Source organism: Brienomyrus brachyistius, chromosome 9 (assembly GCF_023856365.1).
Source record: "Brienomyrus brachyistius isolate T26 chromosome 9, BBRACH_0.4, whole genome shotgun sequence".
Classification (NCBI taxonomy): Eukaryota; Metazoa; Chordata; class Actinopteri; order Osteoglossiformes; family Mormyridae; genus Brienomyrus; species Brienomyrus brachyistius.
This window is the reverse complement of record NC_064541.1, coordinates 18,294,101-18,312,926: the sequence shown is the minus strand read 5'-3', so window position 1 is coordinate 18,312,926 and position 18,826 is coordinate 18,294,101. Positions and strand designations below refer to the sequence as shown.

The 18,826-nt window shown below is 41.3% G+C and overlaps 1 protein-coding gene across 5 annotated transcripts in view; it reads right to left on the bottom strand.

Moving 5' to 3' along the window:
* The window catches only part of dgkb (diacylglycerol kinase, beta), a 59,971-nt gene that overhangs the window by 14,245 nt on the left and 26,900 nt on the right, over positions 1–18,826 (bottom strand). For all 5 annotated transcript variants that reach the window (XR_007399956.1, XM_049026985.1, XM_049026988.1 and 2 more), the window contains 4 exons: positions 17,776–17,865; positions 17,267–17,427; positions 11,206–11,270; positions 273–363 (listed from right to left, as the gene is read on the bottom strand). Coding sequence is in view for 4 of the 5 variants with exons in the window: in XM_049026985.1 (XP_048882942.1) it covers positions 273–363; positions 11,206–11,270; positions 17,267–17,427; positions 17,776–17,865 (407 nt within the window). In the remaining variant the exon portion in view is untranslated. The remainder of the gene's footprint in view (positions 1–272; positions 364–11,205; positions 11,271–17,266; positions 17,428–17,775; positions 17,866–18,826) is intronic.

Below are 18,826 nucleotides of genomic sequence, written 5' to 3'. Positions count from 1 at the left end.
CTACTCTGCCTACTGTGACCGTACTGCCCATGTGATCAGCAAAGGTGAAAGCTCTTTCTGATGCGTAAATATATAATACAATATACAAATAAAGGTGTCAAGGCATTTAATATACATTCGGTGGTCAAAATCAGTCAAAGGGAGCATGAATACTGATGCATCAAAGTGGCAGTAATGACATTATTCTATTATTCATCACAGCAACAGTCAAATCCAGCCTAAAAATGTATAATGCATTAGACCTCCAAAGAGTGCTCTCCAAGTGCAGTTACCTCCACTTCCACGAAGTCGTGCAGCTTCTTACAGGTGGCAGAAAATGTTTCAGAAGTCCCGAACTCGAAGTACCACAGCTTGTTCTTGGTCCTGAAAGAGGAAACAAAGGAACCTGAGAAGATGTGGAGGTGCCATGCAGATGACCGACCTGCACAAACACGAGCAATTTACACCCAAGAATAATCGGAAGTTTAATAACATTCTTCCACTTGGTGGTTAAAACCTTGTGTAGAATGTCACTGATAACTGCATCTAGAAATATTGCATGTATGACACCTGATCTGATCTAAACGTGAAAAATACTACTGACATTACAACAGAACATCGTCTCACAGCTGTTAAGGCAGGAAAAAAAAAACCCAAAAAACACCAGAATCTACAAGTGGCAAATTATGTGAGGTCACCCGAGCCATGCGGCGTGGTTATTAACCATCCCGACACAGCGAGGTGCAGCACATTCCGTAATCTCAATTAGCGAGAGGTGAGGGTCAGCATGACAGACGACGTTTACGCTGTTCTTTCGACCGACTGGATACTTCAAACTAATAATGGTGTTTGACTTAAGAAAGCCTCTAACCCAAGGCAGCTTGATTGCTCAAAAGCACTTAAAGGGGCACCGACGTCAGAGGAAAGTGTTACTATTTAAAATAAAATAACGGGTGTATTAGCTGTTATATTAAATATGGCACATTTCTATCTATACCTCAGCCCCAAAGGAATAGTTACCTAATAAATATGATTTTATAAAGAAAAAAAACGGCATGACAAGCATTTTTTCTGAATATTATTTCTGTACAGTATCCCTGCTTACTATACAATTAACTACTTTGAATAGCCAGCAATGTGCACAAGACCAATTTATCGCAAGTCCTGTATAAGCAATTACTCACAATTCATAGTTATTTCCAACAAAATCGCACACATAAATATCTCCAAATTGTATATTTCAATATCTTTCATAAAATGCAGCAGAAATACATAAATGGCCCCAAATAATGTCTATTTACTGGGAATTGTTCTTTATAGAGTGCCGTGGTAAATGCATGTGGAAATACAGGGAACTAAAAAATGCTTGTTAAAAAAAAAAATATTTAAAAAGCTGCAGGAGAAAATCTCCTTACGGAGGCAGGCGCTTAGTGTCTGAATGGCCCGGGAGGTAAATCAATACTTCCTGACAGCCTGGTAGTCACTGTTTATCTAGTGAAGATGGCTTGACTTAATTCACTAGGCTGAGAGTTAGTGAACCTTGAAGGAGTCGTAATAACTTTCATTGTCTGACTCTTGGGGTGTGTGTGTGTGTGTATGCATACACACACACACACACACACACACACACACACACACACACACACGCACGCACCTACATGTCTATCTAAATGGGGACCGTCCATTCATTTGTATGGGAAAAGCCATAATTCCACCCTTAACCCCTACCCGGCCCTAACCTTAATCATAAGTAACCAAACAAGATACAAGACTTTTGGTATGTTTACTTTATTTTATTGCATTCACAGGTTTTTGTTTTTAATAAAATTGAGGTTCTCCAAATGGGCACCTGAAAAACTTCCCCAAAAGTGAGGAGGTTACAGGTTGTACTTCACTTTGGGGACATTTTTGTCCACAAATGTTATCTATGCAAACCCAAACACACACACACACACACACACACACAGACACACACACGCACACACACAGACACACACACACAGACACACTCACACATATATATGCATACTGTGCTTTATACTCACAGTACATCTGATTGGCTCCCAAAATTCCCAGTCCAGTGAGCTTAATGACTCGCAATTTATTAATTCATTGTCATGACATGCCTGGAAAACCCCTTCTGCGGTGTTCAGTGCTTTCAGACGCGATATTAACACTCCTACTGGCTCAGTTCCACTGGCATTTTGTGGTGGTGGTAAGATCAGGAGCTCTCACCTGACACTCGTGCCCACTGCTCATTGTGTACCGAGTAGGTGACAGAGGACCAGCCCTGCCAGAATTAGAGGGTCAAAAGTCAAATACAATTAACCTTTGGATTGTCTTGTATCATTTTTTCCACGAGGGTGACCACTGACAGAACGGTGACTGATATTATTTAGTAGCTAGACAGTTAGAGGCCTTAATGATGTTAATGTCGGGCTGTGGGTAACAGTGGTTAAGGCCGCAAGGTTCCTGGCCAAAATCCCTGGGTCCCTAATTACTTAGTTCACCTGAATTATTCCAGCGAAATATCTGGCCGCAAAGAGGGACAAAAATGCTAAGTCGCTTTGGAAACAGTTGGCAAAGCGACAATACGGCATATTTGTTTTGCTTGATACTTAGCTACCTAAAGCTGACTGCCATGATTTTAACTAACAAAACACGGCGGTGTTTGCTTTGGTAATAAGCTGCTTTTCCTTTTTAAAGAGACTTATTAGCTGTTTCTGAAAAGATTGTGTAATTAGTTACTTAGCTGCCTATTATTTAGTTACTTAGCTGCCTATTATTTAGTTACTTAGCTGCCTATTATTTAGTTACTTAGCTGCCTATTATTTAGTTACTTAGCTGCCTATAGTCATTTTTAAAAAAAATATGTGAAGTATTTATAGCAGAATAAATCATTCAGTCAATGACTTAAAAACAACATATCTGCCACACATCAGTTAGAAAATCCTTTCATTGCAGAGTCAAGCTCCTTGCCATGGCAACCACGGCTCATCACTGTTGTCCATTTATGTTTTAATGAGACATTAGAGCCGATACTGTATTGTAACCTCTATTGTAATATTATTAACTGACAATAAAACATGGGTATGTTCCTTTGCTCCCTTCTGTGAGCACAACTGCATTGATGTTTTGCTCCTTACTCTTGATTTCCTTAACCGAAGATAATCTATATTTCTCACATATAATAAATGCTGACCTGAAATATAATCAAGGGAAGACTGAAGGCCGCGTAAAGAAAACTGCAATTTATGTTTTGGAGTCAAAGTCTACAACGGCGATCTATTAGGATAAACAAGAGCAACAATCGCTAAATTATTGATTTCCTCATTATGCCTTTTGTCAGGACCATTTAGTGACTTTAAAAATGAGCTTTCATTAGCCACTTCCAGGAGAAACAAACCTGACATTGATTTATAGCATGCAACATAATCAATAGATACAGTGGAGTACGGAGCGGGGGATTGTGGGACATGATGAGGGGGCTGGTCCTGCATCTGAGGTTTCAGGGTTGCAAATTGCTATCTGCCTGCTTATTTTGCTTAGCAGACGTATTCAGGACGGTTACAATGTGCATTCTGTATGTCACACATACCTGCACTATCCCATTCAGGTAAAGCAATGAGTTTAAGCCCTTTATATCTACAACAATAGCAGTATTTTACAGCATAGTAGCAAGACTATGCTGCCCATCTAGTCAAAAATTCAGTGGTCGAATGGGTTGCTACCTAGACTTTGGCATAATTATATAATGCATATTTTATCTCTATCTTTTAAAATCCTACAATGCCTTTCTTACTTGCAAAATTTTTTTTTAATCCATTAATTGTGCACTATGCAACTTCTACCCGTTTTGCAGGGCTGCAGTTTGCAATAATATTTATGGAGGCCTTGTGCACTGTGGTGCTGCTTAATGTTTTTGTTGTTTGTTTCAGAGGACTTGGAGACAGAACGTCAAATCAAATCAAGCCAATTTGCCCTGTACTTAAACATCAGAGTTTGCCACTGCAACATACATACAGCAGCACGTCGCAGCCTGCGGACAGCCGGAATTATGGCTTCTCATCGGCTTAAAGATGCACCACTAATACATACAATGAAACAGCCGTGATCCCTCCTACACGTCCTGGAGGAGGACATGATTTCAAGACCATTATAATAGCACGATGGATTATACGTATTTTGCCTTTTGAGATTAAGTACAGATTATGTGCAATACAAGTGTTCTCTGGGTAAGAGAATAATCATTAGCAGCAGAGGCAGATGATAACAGACACAATACAGTGTCAAGATGTGAAAAATAAATTTGCAGGGAGAAATATTCATAGGAAAAAAAAATCATGTGCGTAATAAAATGCAAAGTTGAATTTGCCATGAGCTAAAGGCATTATCTCATTATGAAATATATACTCAGTTCTGTTCCTTGGTTGTTTCAGATGACAAGAATTCCCACCTCTTACACTGTGTCTTGGACGCTGGTCGGAACATTCCCCTCTGCTTCAACTCCAGGTGCCAGGAGGCTATTTTAACTGGTCACCAAGTGGAAACTCTTCCCACGGAGACAGTGTTTAAACAGCACTGATCATGTCAACAGACCAGCCAGGTTTCCGTGGTAATGTTCTTACTGCATTAATGAGAATTATCCTCAGAGGAGAAGCTTTTTTTTCTCCCAGGGACTGCCTGTCTCATATCATCCGTAGGTGAGACAGCTTATTGCCTGGAATAGAGTGGCATTATTTTAATCAGCTTTAACTAACAAAGCCACGACTAACTTCTGTTGTATCCTTTATCGAAATAGAGAATAGCAAAAAGATCATATCACAGGGAATGGCAATACACCAGCATACTTCACAGTCAACTCTTGGTACACTACGCAGCAAAAGAGTCAACAATATGGCTGGCTGTGTACTGGTCTGTGTTGCAGAATGTACACTGGAGTATGACAAACACAGGAGCACACAACACTGCCGCTCACTGGGAAGACCAATAAAGATCGTCTTCTGGCTCTCTAGTCGATTCTCTCCACTTAACCTAACAAGACCGTCCCCACGACAAATCACGGAGTGCTCTCATTTCTCATTAGGTAATTAGGAGTGTCCCATTCGTCTAATTTGATTTCCATCTGTTTCCTTTCGGCTGGTGGACACTATGGTCATCATCTCCATCAGCGGTGCTGACAGATGACGTTGGGACAACTCCAACAGCATAAGGTCTATAGTGAGAACATAAATACCATGGGGAGTAATACGTCTCTGTAGCAGGGTTTCCACATTGGTTTCACAGTCAGGCCCTGTTTTTGTTCCCTCCATGCTTCCTGCCAGACAGTCCACACTTTTGCTCCCTAGAGGGGGTGCAAAAAAACATGGACTGTCTGTGGCTCCCCAAGGACCAGATTGGGAAACATTGCTCTTTGGTGTCACAGACAACACTGGGCCGACTTCAAAAATTTCAAGGACGTTTCCTTTGAGAATGAAAGGACAAGACTTAATCTGCTAGGGGGGTGTCCAAATGGAAGAGGAATCACAGAGGGACAGCTGCTTCAGTCATTTGAGAAACATGATTCTGCATTTAATTTTCACACTGGTAGACTTGGCACTAAAAATATGGCAGTTACATGTATGCCCCATGGAGTGGCTTCTACAGTATCTTTTAATAAATACGATACAAGAAGTGCACATATTATGACTGTTAGCTAACCGATGGCTGTACTTTAAGCACCTGTTGCTTTGCTGCTTCCAGTGATTAGCTGGCCAGTCACATGGCAGTTAATCGCAGACCATTGTTCACATACGTTCCAACAATTTTCCCTTCCAGCATGAGGACTGTAACAGACTGAGGGATTAAAAGCTACGGCAACATTTGTGAGTCTGCAGCGAGAAGCTCTGATCTCATTAATAAACTTTGAGTTCCGTTTCATTTTTTAAAACGCTTGACCTGAAACTGATAACAAATTCATAATGAAAACCACTTTGATCTTCTGACACCTTCTCACCTAAATCGGGGGGGTTTAATTTCGACGAGACATAATGATACTGCAAGTCAGACACATCCTAGGTCTCATTTTGCAAACAGCCCACCTAAGAGGTACAAACCCAGCAATGCTCTCTTCCTACCAGCCCGTTTGTCGAGTGCAGCACCACCATAATAACATGATAAAAACAGGGGCTTCGCGGCTGCGTTGCCCCCCCGGCGATGCCGCTCCAGTGCTCCCCCGAATCCGAAAGACAAAAAAAGGCATGTTGTCATTGATTTTTGTGTTTTTTGACACTTAATCTAACCTGGGATGATCTATGACCTTATTTTCCCACTAATTTCTTCTTGATCAGAGGTTATAAATATTGCATTGACATAACTAACGTCTCCGCGCTGCACCTCTTTGTATAACAAAGGACTGTCTTAAGTGGTGTCCTTTCTTCAGGTGTAAAAACATGGACCCAAGAACTGTCCTGTTTCCTCTCTTCCTCTGTCCCAGGGCATGATCAAAAAGTATCGATAAGTATAGAACTTAGATAAGTGTGGCGACTGAACTGAATTAATCCTGTTTTTCACTAATACTTTCTGACATTTTCTGAGTATTCATGCTGCATTTCAGCTTGAAATCTTGCTTGGATGCTCAGGGAATAGAAAACAGCAAATATTTGACTACTATAAACACTAAATGTTTAGTGTTTGCAAAAATACTGTAAACGGTATTTATTACTCAGAGGACAGACACCTGTAAAAGCCACGGTAAAAACTATGTGACCCATCCATGATGTTAAGTAGGGTTTCCACAGTTTGAATGTCACTGCAAGATTGAGCGCAGTACTGTAGGGATCAAATGCCAAAGCAGGCTGGGTGAGAGTTCTGCAACTCCTCCGATTATAAACCTACAGTGTGTTACGGTAGCAACCTGGTTTGGTACAGAAGGAACATAGGACACTCAATAGATGGGTGACTCTACAGCAGTATCACAAGCAACTCAGTAGGTTTTAGATAAAGGACTCTTTGTCTCAAACCTCTGGGATTAGGATTAAGATTTAGAAAATCATCTCCTTGTGAACACGACTGCTTTTCATCTGCAGCTGTGGGGACGCGACAAACGGCGGACCGGCGGGTAGGCAAAGCCGCTGCAACCGTTGTGACCATAAGTTCTCCTGATTGTTAGTTCCTCCTTGACTGTCAAAAGGGAAACTTGCTTCAGGATTATGAATGACTCAGTCCCCACTGTGAGAAGCGTTATGTTTTACAGTGACACCTAGTGGTGTGTACTTACACTACTATTGTCACAACATGAAAGCACAGTAAACACGTACATACAGCTAATTTCTGCTTATTTCTCTGTCCTTTTTATAACACACATAGGGGAACAGTACTGGAATATAATGCAAATTATCTACAGCATATGCATGTGTATTTTATGAAATTCATCTATTAATGGGTAGAATTAAATAAATCCGATGGGCTGTGTAAGGATGCAAGTCATTCAACAAGAGATATGTGGCTAAGATCCACACAAAAATAGCTAATTATTGCGATGTCTATTTATAAACGTTGTACTACTTGTTAAAATATCGGAACGGAAAAAGAAAAGAATTACGGAGAATTAATAAATAGCCAATGTGAAATACAGCTGAGTAGTAGCTGCAGTTTGTGAATGTAAAGCTCTCCGAATATGAACGATAATGATCATGGAGAGGTGTGTAGCTGACAGCTGGTGGCTCAACGGGAGTTGGAGGCCCGGCACTCGTGCTGGGGGAAACTCTGGGGCTGGTGGACGCTCCAATGAGTCCAGCGGAGGCAAGGAAGCATATGGACGGGGGGGGGGTCCAACCAGGCAAGGGGGAGACTGGCAGGGGCACGGGGCTGTGGGCAGGAGAAGCCAACGCTTTAGGTGTCTCCAACCACACCCCCGCACACAAGCACGCTTATGAAGCATGTTTACAAATAACACTCCCACAGATTGTCCCTGCGCACGCACACACACACAAACACACACTCACAGGCTAACGCCAGCCAGCGTGCATGCCAAGTGTGTTTACTAATAACATCCGTGCCGACCGTGTGCACACGGACATTTAAAGCAGCCTGCCCAGTGTGAAAGCGAGTCATCGTGGGGCGGGGAGATGAGTAGGTTTATTTCCACACACCCCCCCCCCCCTCCCCCCCCGCTCTATTTGGGACGCTTCGATGTTTCCGGATCCCGCCGCATCCCTCGTCCTGTCCTCTTACAGTACCGCTGCCCGTAATTACAGATCTGAGAGCTGTGGAAGCTGGTGGAGTGGGTGTAAATGAGGGTGCCCCTGTCGTGAGACGGACAGGGCCACAGGTGAGATCCCCAATAAATTACACTCATAAGTGGCCATTAATTATAGATGACAGCCTGCTTAGACAAATTATTTCATCTCAAATGAGGTGCGAGGACTTTCGCTGGCTGGGCCCTGGGCTCCAGCAGGACTGCGTGCGCCAGGGCTGCGGGGTCAGCTGGGCCCCGGCGCTGCACTCACTTTGATGGGGGCCCTCATTATGCTAAACGGCGCTCCATGTCTCGGCTTCCCCCTGACTTTGGGAAAGGTTAACTGCGGAATATTTTATGGAGTGGATAAACCGAGAGGGTCTGAGTAAGCTGCTCTGAGACCGAGCTCTCAGCTACGGGCACAGAACCTTTCAAGCAGAGGGGGCACCGGCTAACGCTAATTCTACGATGCTAAAGAAGAAGCACTAATATGCTTAGCGACAAGGCAACAAATGTTATCTATCCTTAAATAGCGTTTTCGTCTGTGGAAGAGAAGTGCCTTACAATATTCATGACGCCCTAATCCCGTCCCTGCAGAGTGTCAGAAAGACAGTGGGAAATCAGACGTCATGTCATCCGATGGATGTGACATGTTGATATTGATATCTTCATTCGACGATGGAAACAGACTGTTGTGCGAACCGTTAATCAGACTGTGCATTGTGGGTTCTGTGAGGATGGGAGCGGTGACAAAACAAGCAGAAACTATGATGGAGCTGAAAAGATTTTTGAGCATTTTTGAGCTTCTCTCCCAGGCAGAGATTAGTGTGTAATTACGAGGCAGATCAGTGACAAGATGAACAGTATATTTTAACGAGACAGGAGTCGTCCGTGGCCCCGATTGTCTGGTTTTAATCCTCGACCTCATTATCACCTCCTGGTCCGGCTACACCAGTAAATTAATCTATCTGAAAAGTGTCAAATCTTCTCACCTCTCTCTTCTTAATCACCCAAGGTGCAAATCAAGACAGGGAGTCAGGCTTGTGTATTCATCACAAAAGTCCTTTCTTTTCATAATTAAAAATGAATATGCTATTATTTTCATGTTAATTAAGACTGATCAAATATTTATATCTTGTTTAAGGTCAATTCTGAGACAAACAAATTTTCACTCTTTGAACAGGGAAAATGATAAGGATGATGAGGGGGCCACGGCTGTTCTCAGCCCCCCCTAGAGAAAGCTGGACTCTTTACCAGTGTTTTGTGTGGAGTGACTCTGAAGACCTGCTCCAACCTTCTTAACAGACCGGGGGGAGGGAGGGGGAGCCTGTATGTCCCCGGTTATATTTAGACTCCAGTCACTCTCAGCTGATTTCGCGATGCATTTTTCAGCTGAAAATCTTGCTGTGGGAAACGACAACGCAGACTTGGACTTGAACTAGTGACCATTTTAGCCACCATTTTATCCAGCGGTCACCCTTCAAAATAGCGTAACCGCACTTCAAGGAACTCGGAGCTTGACAACAGACTCAGACCCCCTTGGACGATTTTGCAAAAGCCACAATACCTTGAAAAACTATAATCATACATTATTCAAATGGAAAGGATAGTGTGTAATAGAAAGATCCTAAACCCATTCCTTCCAGTAAATTATTCATAGAATTCAAATAACAGATGGTATAATTTTCTTAAAATATCTCAATCATTTTTCAAAATTGGATAAAACAATATCTATACACATAGTTATGTACTATGTCTGCATCATTTTGCTAATTCATTTGTTCATTTTTTTTCTTTCAGATCGTTGTCAACCTTACAGTCATTCCCTCTGCAGAATGGAGACAAAGCCTTCACTATAAGCGATACATTTACAATGGGCATGAGCACGTCCGACACACACGGGCTGAACGGACGAGAGTTCCAGGTGGGTAGGGCTCCTACAGGACACTGACATACATGCAAAAATACCGGATTTATTACCCAAAGAAGCCCATCATGTGTTTTGCCTTCACCTTTACGTGTGGACATATCTCACTTTTCAGGAGAGCAGACAGTCAACCAAAGACTCTCTTAAAGATTAATTTTATTACAGTATCAGAAAAATAAATTTGGAGTTCACCGGGCAAATTGCTGAACTCCAAACCTGGTAATGTAAAATATGATTATGGGCATAAATATGATTATCAGGAGCCTCTGCTAAAGCTCCTGTGTCATTGTCCTGACAGATAGATGAAACTGAGCCACCCAAGCAAATTCAATTTCCAAACCAATTACTCTCTATTGTTAGGGATGACTTATTGGTATGTTAATTATTTATAGAAATATAGATTCCAAGTTTCTAAAATGATATTTATTTTCTGGAAGGAGGTCAAGTTTAGAGCCCAACACGGCTGAATAATTTATGCCTCTCATGTTGTACATGTACATAAAACATCCGGATAAAACACGAAACACCTTTTACTCATGATACAATATCCTCTTATATCTAGCTGTCTTTGGGAACCTTATATGACCAGTTGGTTTTCTACTATCATTCAGAGTGAAAATGCTTTTAAAATGTTTTGCAAGGAAAAAACAAAAAAAACTAACTGTAAGTGTGAAATATTCTCGGTGGGGTTTAAAATGGCTTTACATACTTATATCAGCCATCTTCTAAATTTCAATACTGTTCTCTTCCTCCAAAAAGAACATTATTTGAGCCTTTGACAATAATACGTCAGCTGCATTCCTTAAAAGATAACTCCTCACTGTTGTGTACGACACAGAAAGTAAAATGGCCAGACGTTCGACACCCATATTTCTGTTTCATTTCTCTGATGGATGTGTTTACAGTACCTGTGTCCAGCGGACACGCAGCATTGTATTAAAACAGGAAGGATTCTGATACGGCATCCAGAGCATCATGAGCCACCTAAACAGCACGTAGTCTGGGGGTCCGGCTGTCACTTATCGTAAGGGGAAGAGTTAGGATTCAGCATCGCGGAAGTGTTGGGGTGGGACAGGCTTACCTGCTGTTGAACCTTTCGGGATGCTTCTCCCGCATGACGTGGAATCTGTGGGCAATGGAGGCGTCCTATAAAAAGGAGACATGAGTTCAGCTCCCTTGTAATTACAGTTCTATAGTGGCTTAAATTAGCTACCCGTAGCTCCCCTGTTATCATTCAATATTGCCACATGTATACTCATATTATGCAGTATTAAGTGCATCGGGATCCTACAGCCACTGAGCGATGATAACTTTGGAACAATCCATCTTCATTCGCACGGCACGAGTTAGCCGCTAACTGACGGGCCTTCACAGAGCAGTAAGGTTTCAAGGCTACACTAGGAGCCAGACATAACATCACCAACAAAAGGGCTGAGCAGCATGGCTTCTCCACACAGTTTAATTAATTAAACACACATTGCGAGTAATCACAGCTCCGACCGTACGGAATCCCGCTGACTCCCATGGCAACAGTGCGTCGTTTTCGCTCGCTGACCCCGGGCAAGAAGAGCAGCTATGCTGCTAGCGTGTTGTGTGTGTGTGTGTGTGTGTGTGGGGGGGGGGGGGGCGCCTTGGCAAACGTAATGACGAGCCTGTTGGAAAGGCCTCCGCTCTCCTCCTTGCGGTGGGATCGCACTACAGGTAGCGGCGGTCAATGTCATAATCAGACGTTTCAAAAAAGGAGGAAAAAACGTGGCAGCCGTCCCGATGAATATTTCAAACTGACCGGGTGTCACGTTAAAAGCGAAAACGGGACGTGCCATATAATTCGCTTTCTGTCTTTTTTTTCATGCTATATTTGGATTCTTCACATGCTTTGGTAGGACGTCGGCCCTTTTGGGGCTCACTGCCCGGCCATTCGTCTTTGCGTGAGGTCGTCTGTTTAGCGAGCGCCGCGCCCCGCATGCCTGCCGCCAGCACTGGGCACATCTTTGGGTTTTTTTTCTGGGTAAAAAGAAGTCGCGTAATTATTAAACGCTGTCTTATTGATGAATGATATAACACGGTGTGACAGGACATATGCGGAGTGTGCAAGTCAGGAAAATCTGCAGATTCTGCCATACTTGGCCTAATTTTGTTGCATTTATTCAATAAACCTTGACTGAGGCAGATAACATGTGAACGATGCGAAAACTGCATGAAATCTATCTGATTTAGGCCATATGATCTAAAGGTATCTGCATGTTTTTAAAAAGCAGACAAAACGGAAGTACAAAGTCATACAACACAAAGTAATACTTTACACGGTCTTTTCCCGTAAGAGCTAAAACAAACAAAAAAAGTTGAAGAAACTTTTACACGCGGTTTATTCTTTATTTGCCCCACAAAAGCAATCTGTTATGACCACTATCTTCTTGAGTTTCGCTACTGCGTCTGTAGCCACAGGGACGACCCCCTGCTAGTTCACAGCATAAAATTTAGGATAAGCCAAGAAAAATCAATTCTCTCTCCCTCGATGCCCTTTGAAGGCACAGTTACAAAGTTTTTCCTCATTCCCCAATGACCACACTTTCTACAGCATGGACAAAAGGATCTAAAGTGAACGGATGCTTCTGAAAGATGGCTACTTGATCCCTTACAAAACCCACAATAAACCAAAACAAGAAAGCGAAAGATTGAGAGGTGATTTCTCCTCCCCATTGGTTTAAGTTTTGGGCCACAAACGCGCCGTCCAGAGCCAAGCTATCCACGCCAGAGCATGGGTACCGGGGACGGGCCTTCCTTTTTGTGCAGGCAATTATGAGGCCAGCTACTTCCTTTTTGTGCAGGCAATTATGAGGCCAGCTACAAAATGGTTTTTTGACCACCGGGCCACAAACAAGCCGTAGAGTGGGCACCACAGAAACTGCACCTTCAGGGATTTGTGCTCCGATGTGGGATAGCAAAGAAGAAAAAAAATGTCTCCACCCTCAATGCGAAAGACGCTTACCCCATCTATAATGGGGTCCCCCGTGAGACATTCATTCTCCACCCAGTGCCGATAATTACTATCACAGAACTTCAGTGCCCAAATTAATAAAGGACATGTGTAATGTCTTCTCATAGCTCAACATTTAGTCCAATTACCAGTTTCGCAGGCAGATGATGTTCCTTCACCATGAGAGTAATGACTTTGACATGAGTACAGGGTCATTAGAAGACTGACGACATTATCTTTGGGCCTCCTGTGTGATTAGCTCCCAGTCTCACTCGCCTAGCCTGATTTGGATCATTACAGTTCTTAATGGGGGATTATTCAACTAGTTAAATTAAGTAGGATAAATCTGGATTAGTATTTAAATGGTACATGATTAGCAAAAAAAATCAGAAAATCTCCACACAAAGTTTATTTGACGAGAGGAGTTTCTCCGCTGGACGCCCACTTGATATTTTTAAAGTAGAAAATGCACATAGACTTCAATTGAATAAAAAACAAAAAACCAAAAAAAAATATATATATATAACATTTTATTAGCATAATGCACATACATGCTGGAGGGATAACATATTTGTCTTCCCCCAGCGAAGCAGCGTCATCAGCATCTTAAAGCGGGAGGCCGGCCTGGCCGGGTTAATGAGAGTGCTGTTGTTGCCATGCTAACAAGTCCCTCGGAGAGCCAGCAGAAACAAGCAGTGCAACGAAGGGCGGGTGACTGGGGTGTAACGACCAGAGGTGAGGAAACGCTGCCCTGCGTCACACGCAACAGGCATTCGAAGGGTATTCATAGAAACAGAGTCATATGTCACTAAAAACAATTCAGTGGAGGTTTGCTAGGTTTATTTGCAACGTTATACGGCTGATAGCCTACAGAGAGCTACTTGTACATGTTTACCTCTAAATGATGGGATTAAACTAGCTTATTACACTGGTATGTAATAACTTCTGAAATAATCACACAATCAATTCAAGTCTACAGCTCATATCCTGCACTGTTCTCTTCTATAATTTGCATGGTTAAATTTTTAACTTTCACGTAATCTTCAGTATGCAGTTTCCTCGAAGGCGTAATCCTTCTAAATCTGCATAATCTCTGAAAGGATCATGAGGATGACTTGTTTTGTAATCTTTGCGCTACCAGATTTCTCTTTATTGTAAATGGGAAATTCGATTTGAAATGTGACACAAAATGTCACACTTCGTTCCAGCGAGGTTTCGGAATCCTCTTAATCTTCATACAAACAGCTTAATTTGTCAGACTTCTCGCACAATGTGAATTACCAAGTCAAATAAACAATAACTGAACTTGAAGGATGTCCCTGAGTAGGCTGCAACGCCATTTCAGCGAGGACACTCGGGCTGCAGTGTGATTCGAAACCTACAACATTCTCCATTCAAGAATTCTGGTACCACTTTTCCGCGAGTAAATGCTCCAGTCCACACAAATTCGGTGACAGCAGGTAATAAACACGAGGACTCTGTAGGATTCCGGGCTCCTTGGTGGGTCATGGAAGATTCTCAGGCTATCCATTGACAGGATGTGCTCTGTATTTTCCCTCCAAAACAAGGAGGAATTCTTCCATCTTGGGATGCTGCTGCTTACTCAAGATGGTACCATGTTATAAAATGCATCATGCTGTATTAGCGGCCCTACATGAAGTTTGCCAATAAAATGCACCCTACAGACTTAGGGAATGACAAGATGATTTACTGTTACAAATATGCACTCGGAGGTTTAAAGGTCTGCAAGCTGTTAGCAAACATGTTCAGGTCCAGTTATCAAGGCTGTGTTGATGGATGAGCATTTGTAGTCAACCGCACCTTTTATCACGTATAAAAAGTTTGATAGCTATTCTGCTCGCTTCACAGAACCGGGGGATGCCTCGTGCCGTGACAGGTCTGCATGCACCAACCCATCTGTGGTCACCTGAGGCTGTTGTCTGCCCATTCTCGTTAATGAAGGACACTCAGTCACGACCTGAACTCTGACCAGCACTTGCCTGCCGCTCCTCTGCTATTTCACCATCCCTATCCAAAGCACACGAACCGCTCGGAGTGCCTTATCAAATCCAAAATCACCAAGGTCTGATCTTACCGCCATGCTCATTCTAGATATGAGTTTCCTTGTTTGTTGATAGAACTTCTTGGTATCAATGTGTATATTTTACAGCAAACTGTAATATCATTTTTCTTTATCAAATTTATACAAAATCTCTATAAAATGATGACAAAATTTAGTCTGGCTGCATACAAATTTAACATTTTAAAATGTTGACATATTAGCGCTGGAAAAAAACCTTTAAAAATCTAAATATACAGCTAAAATGAAATAACTCCGAAATTACAAAAAAAGAGGCCTGCATTTGTATCACCCTGAAAAGACATGTTTCCACACATCATCTTTGCAGACAAAAAAAGGTTTTAAGAATATAAATTCATATAAAATAACTCTGAAATTTGAAAAATAAAATAAAAGCCTCTCCATCAAATTTATACAGATGTTCAGATACCAGCCTTGCAGAAAAATAAAACCTTTGGAAATCAAAAGACCCACATAAAATTATGAAGAAATTAAATTATGAAAAGTAAAATGAAAACTCCATGCATCGATTTAATATAAAATTATGGAAAAAATACATTTATGAAAAGTAAATTACTCGCATCAATTTAGTAATAACATGTTCACACACCAGCTCTGCAGAGAGGAGCCGAAGCCTGGCTTCTGCGAGACCCAAATCCCTGCTCCGCACTGCCCACTGCGATTTCACTCCAGTGAGAAACGTTCCCATGCTGAACAAAACCACTGAATCTCACTGCCTGCTTTGAAAACTGCTGAGAAAAGTCCCGTCCTCTGTCGATTCAAAACACCACACATTCCGGGCTTAAACTACAACTAAGACACAGTTTACGTGCAAAGTGACTATTATAATCTAATCAGTCTCACTTAAAATGAGCTGGTAATGTTGAAGAAATAGCATATATTCATCAATGACAGAATTTGATATGAGAGTGTTGCTGGTCAAATTATTATCAACACAAGCGAGCTATAAATATCACAAAATGTATTAATAAATACGGGAACAATAAACAAATATTCAATGTTTGCTATCTTTGTCAAATGAACTATATATAAATGAACTTTAGTCTCACAACTGTAACGTTACATGTATGTGGGTTGTGTTTTGGTCTTACGTGAAATGTGAAAATGTCACATATTCAGTATTTGAGATCTGCAGCCTTTACTGAGAAGAAAATATTTTAAAATCCATGATGTACAATGACTGTGTGCCTTAATACACACATATTTGTTGGCATTTATAGGTGTCGAATTGACAGTAATTTGCAGCAGTCGGCAGTGGAAGCTGATTGCCTGGTAGTTAGGTGCCAGAAAGGGACGTGGCGTAAAAATGGACATCATTTAGCTAACATTTGTGAAGGCATGCATCGCTTATCTTGCCATCAAATTATAATGTCACGGCGCGAGAAGCAGACTAGGCCCGAAACAGCAAATGTCAATTGCCGTATTTCCAGTGACATTTGTCTGTAATGGCCAACATGTGAAAGCCGTAATCTACCTGATTAGACACCCGAGGTTCCGAAATCATCAGTGGGACACCGAGAGCTGGGGATTAGCTGAAAGCCAAGTGTGTGTTTAACGGCTAATTTTTGTTCCCAGAAACATTTACTACAAGGGCTTATTCCAATAAAGACACTAAGTAATGTAAATTTCGCAATAAAGTGACAAAAGTGATTGCTGAATAAATTTTAATATACACACACAATCCCTAGATGAATGAAGATACTGCTCTCTGGGAAGCTGTTATTAAGAGGGGTACAATTCTGCTAAATCCAATAAATACATAATATGTTAAAATAATGGGAATTGGCCCAAACAACATCGTGCATCAATAATATGTCAAACCTGTCTGGGAGTTTGACCAAGAGACTGTTTTTCACTTTGGAATCGTCGGCTTACAACTGGTATCTTTTCATCTATGAGTGGGTGACCACGAGGCCAGCATAATATCTTGGAAATTAAAAAAAAATTTGAATTCCTCTAGGGGGCCTGGGCTACTTCTATAAATAATAATGAATCGACCAGCTGGCTTTCTGCTTTTGTGTTTGGACTAGTGCACACGCTCACTGCTGGGAATGTAAAACTCACCACTCCGATAGAGAAGTAATTGTTGATAATGCTGTAAGGCACGAGGTCGCCCTTCTCCTCTTTGTCACTGGGATGGACATCAATCTTCCAGCGGTCCAGCAGCACCTCTGAACTGTTCTCGATCTCTTTCAGGATCTTCAAAAGACTCCCTCCCTCGTAACCTCAGGTATATCAAAACACTGGTTAGACCACGACAAAGTACAGAGGGACTTCTACACACATTTAACGGCAGCACTCACCAGCTATTCAGTGCACGATAGGGACTAACTTACCCAAAGTAGCTATTTATTATTCTGTTACATTACCGGCTGTTTCTCAGAAATTTAGCATACAATAACAAAGGCTACACATGTAAATAGTACACTATAGATTCAGAGCATTTTCCTATTATATGAAATTCACCAACTACAGTAATGCAAGTATGAATATCTATTCGGCAGCACATAGAAGCACCCTTTTAAGTTTGGGCAATTGAATTATCATAATAATAACGGCAGTTTATATAATACCTCCTCCCCATCTCAGGCATCGTGCGAGGTCATTTCCTGTGCCAAGAGGAAGCACGGACACAGGGGGATTTTTCTCCAAGTTGGCTTTATCTGTCAGTGAGCAAAAAGAGGATAGAGAACTGCCATTATGCTTCGACAGCAATGTTGCTAGGGTCCGGTCTGAAAACTCATCTCATTTCCGAGTGTCACACACAGACTCACAATCTCACAACCTAACTTCTTACATGGCATACAACTTAAGTTCTCAAATAGCATGTTCATTTCCTGGTATTGCAGAGAATCATAAACTAGTACAAGCAGATTGTACAAACGTTAAGTATTTATTATAATGTTATAAGACATTTTTTACAGCAGCATCATACATTCGATCAGCAGTGTAGGATGTCCTTCGGACATTTTATTTATTTTTTAAATAAATATGCCGCCTAATAATCAGAAGTAATAAACTGTTTCTGCGATGTTAGCCGTAGCTGACGTCAAACTCCTGCTGAGTTCCGAGTTCCCCTGTACTTCTGACTGCTGCCACTGTTGACCAAAGCACTTCTTCACTCTGTTGTGAATTCTCACTTCCTGACCTCAAAGCCGGCTTTTCTCTTTACACCATTATTTTGTTTTCCTTTGATTGATAAAAAATTGAAGCAATTTTCAAAAAGACAAAAACAGCACCAATATTTCCAAAAAATATATATATACATTTTCCAAACCGCTTATCCTACTGGGTTGCGGGGGATATATATATATATATATATATATATATATATATATATATATATATATATATATATATATATATATATATATATATATAGATTTGGAGTAACCATTTTTTCAATCTTATTAAAAGCACCGTTTTTTTGTCCAAACATAATCATTACATTTTTCCTTGAAAACACTGTCTTGACTTTAATAGAAGTGGTTTCTTCAAGTATATTTGACCATTTTCACCAATAGGAGGAAAACTTAGTGTAAATGTGTAAATGAAATTAATATGTGGAGCTTAGAAAATAAAAGGGAACTGATAATTTGTTAAAGAAATTGAATTGTTTAATAA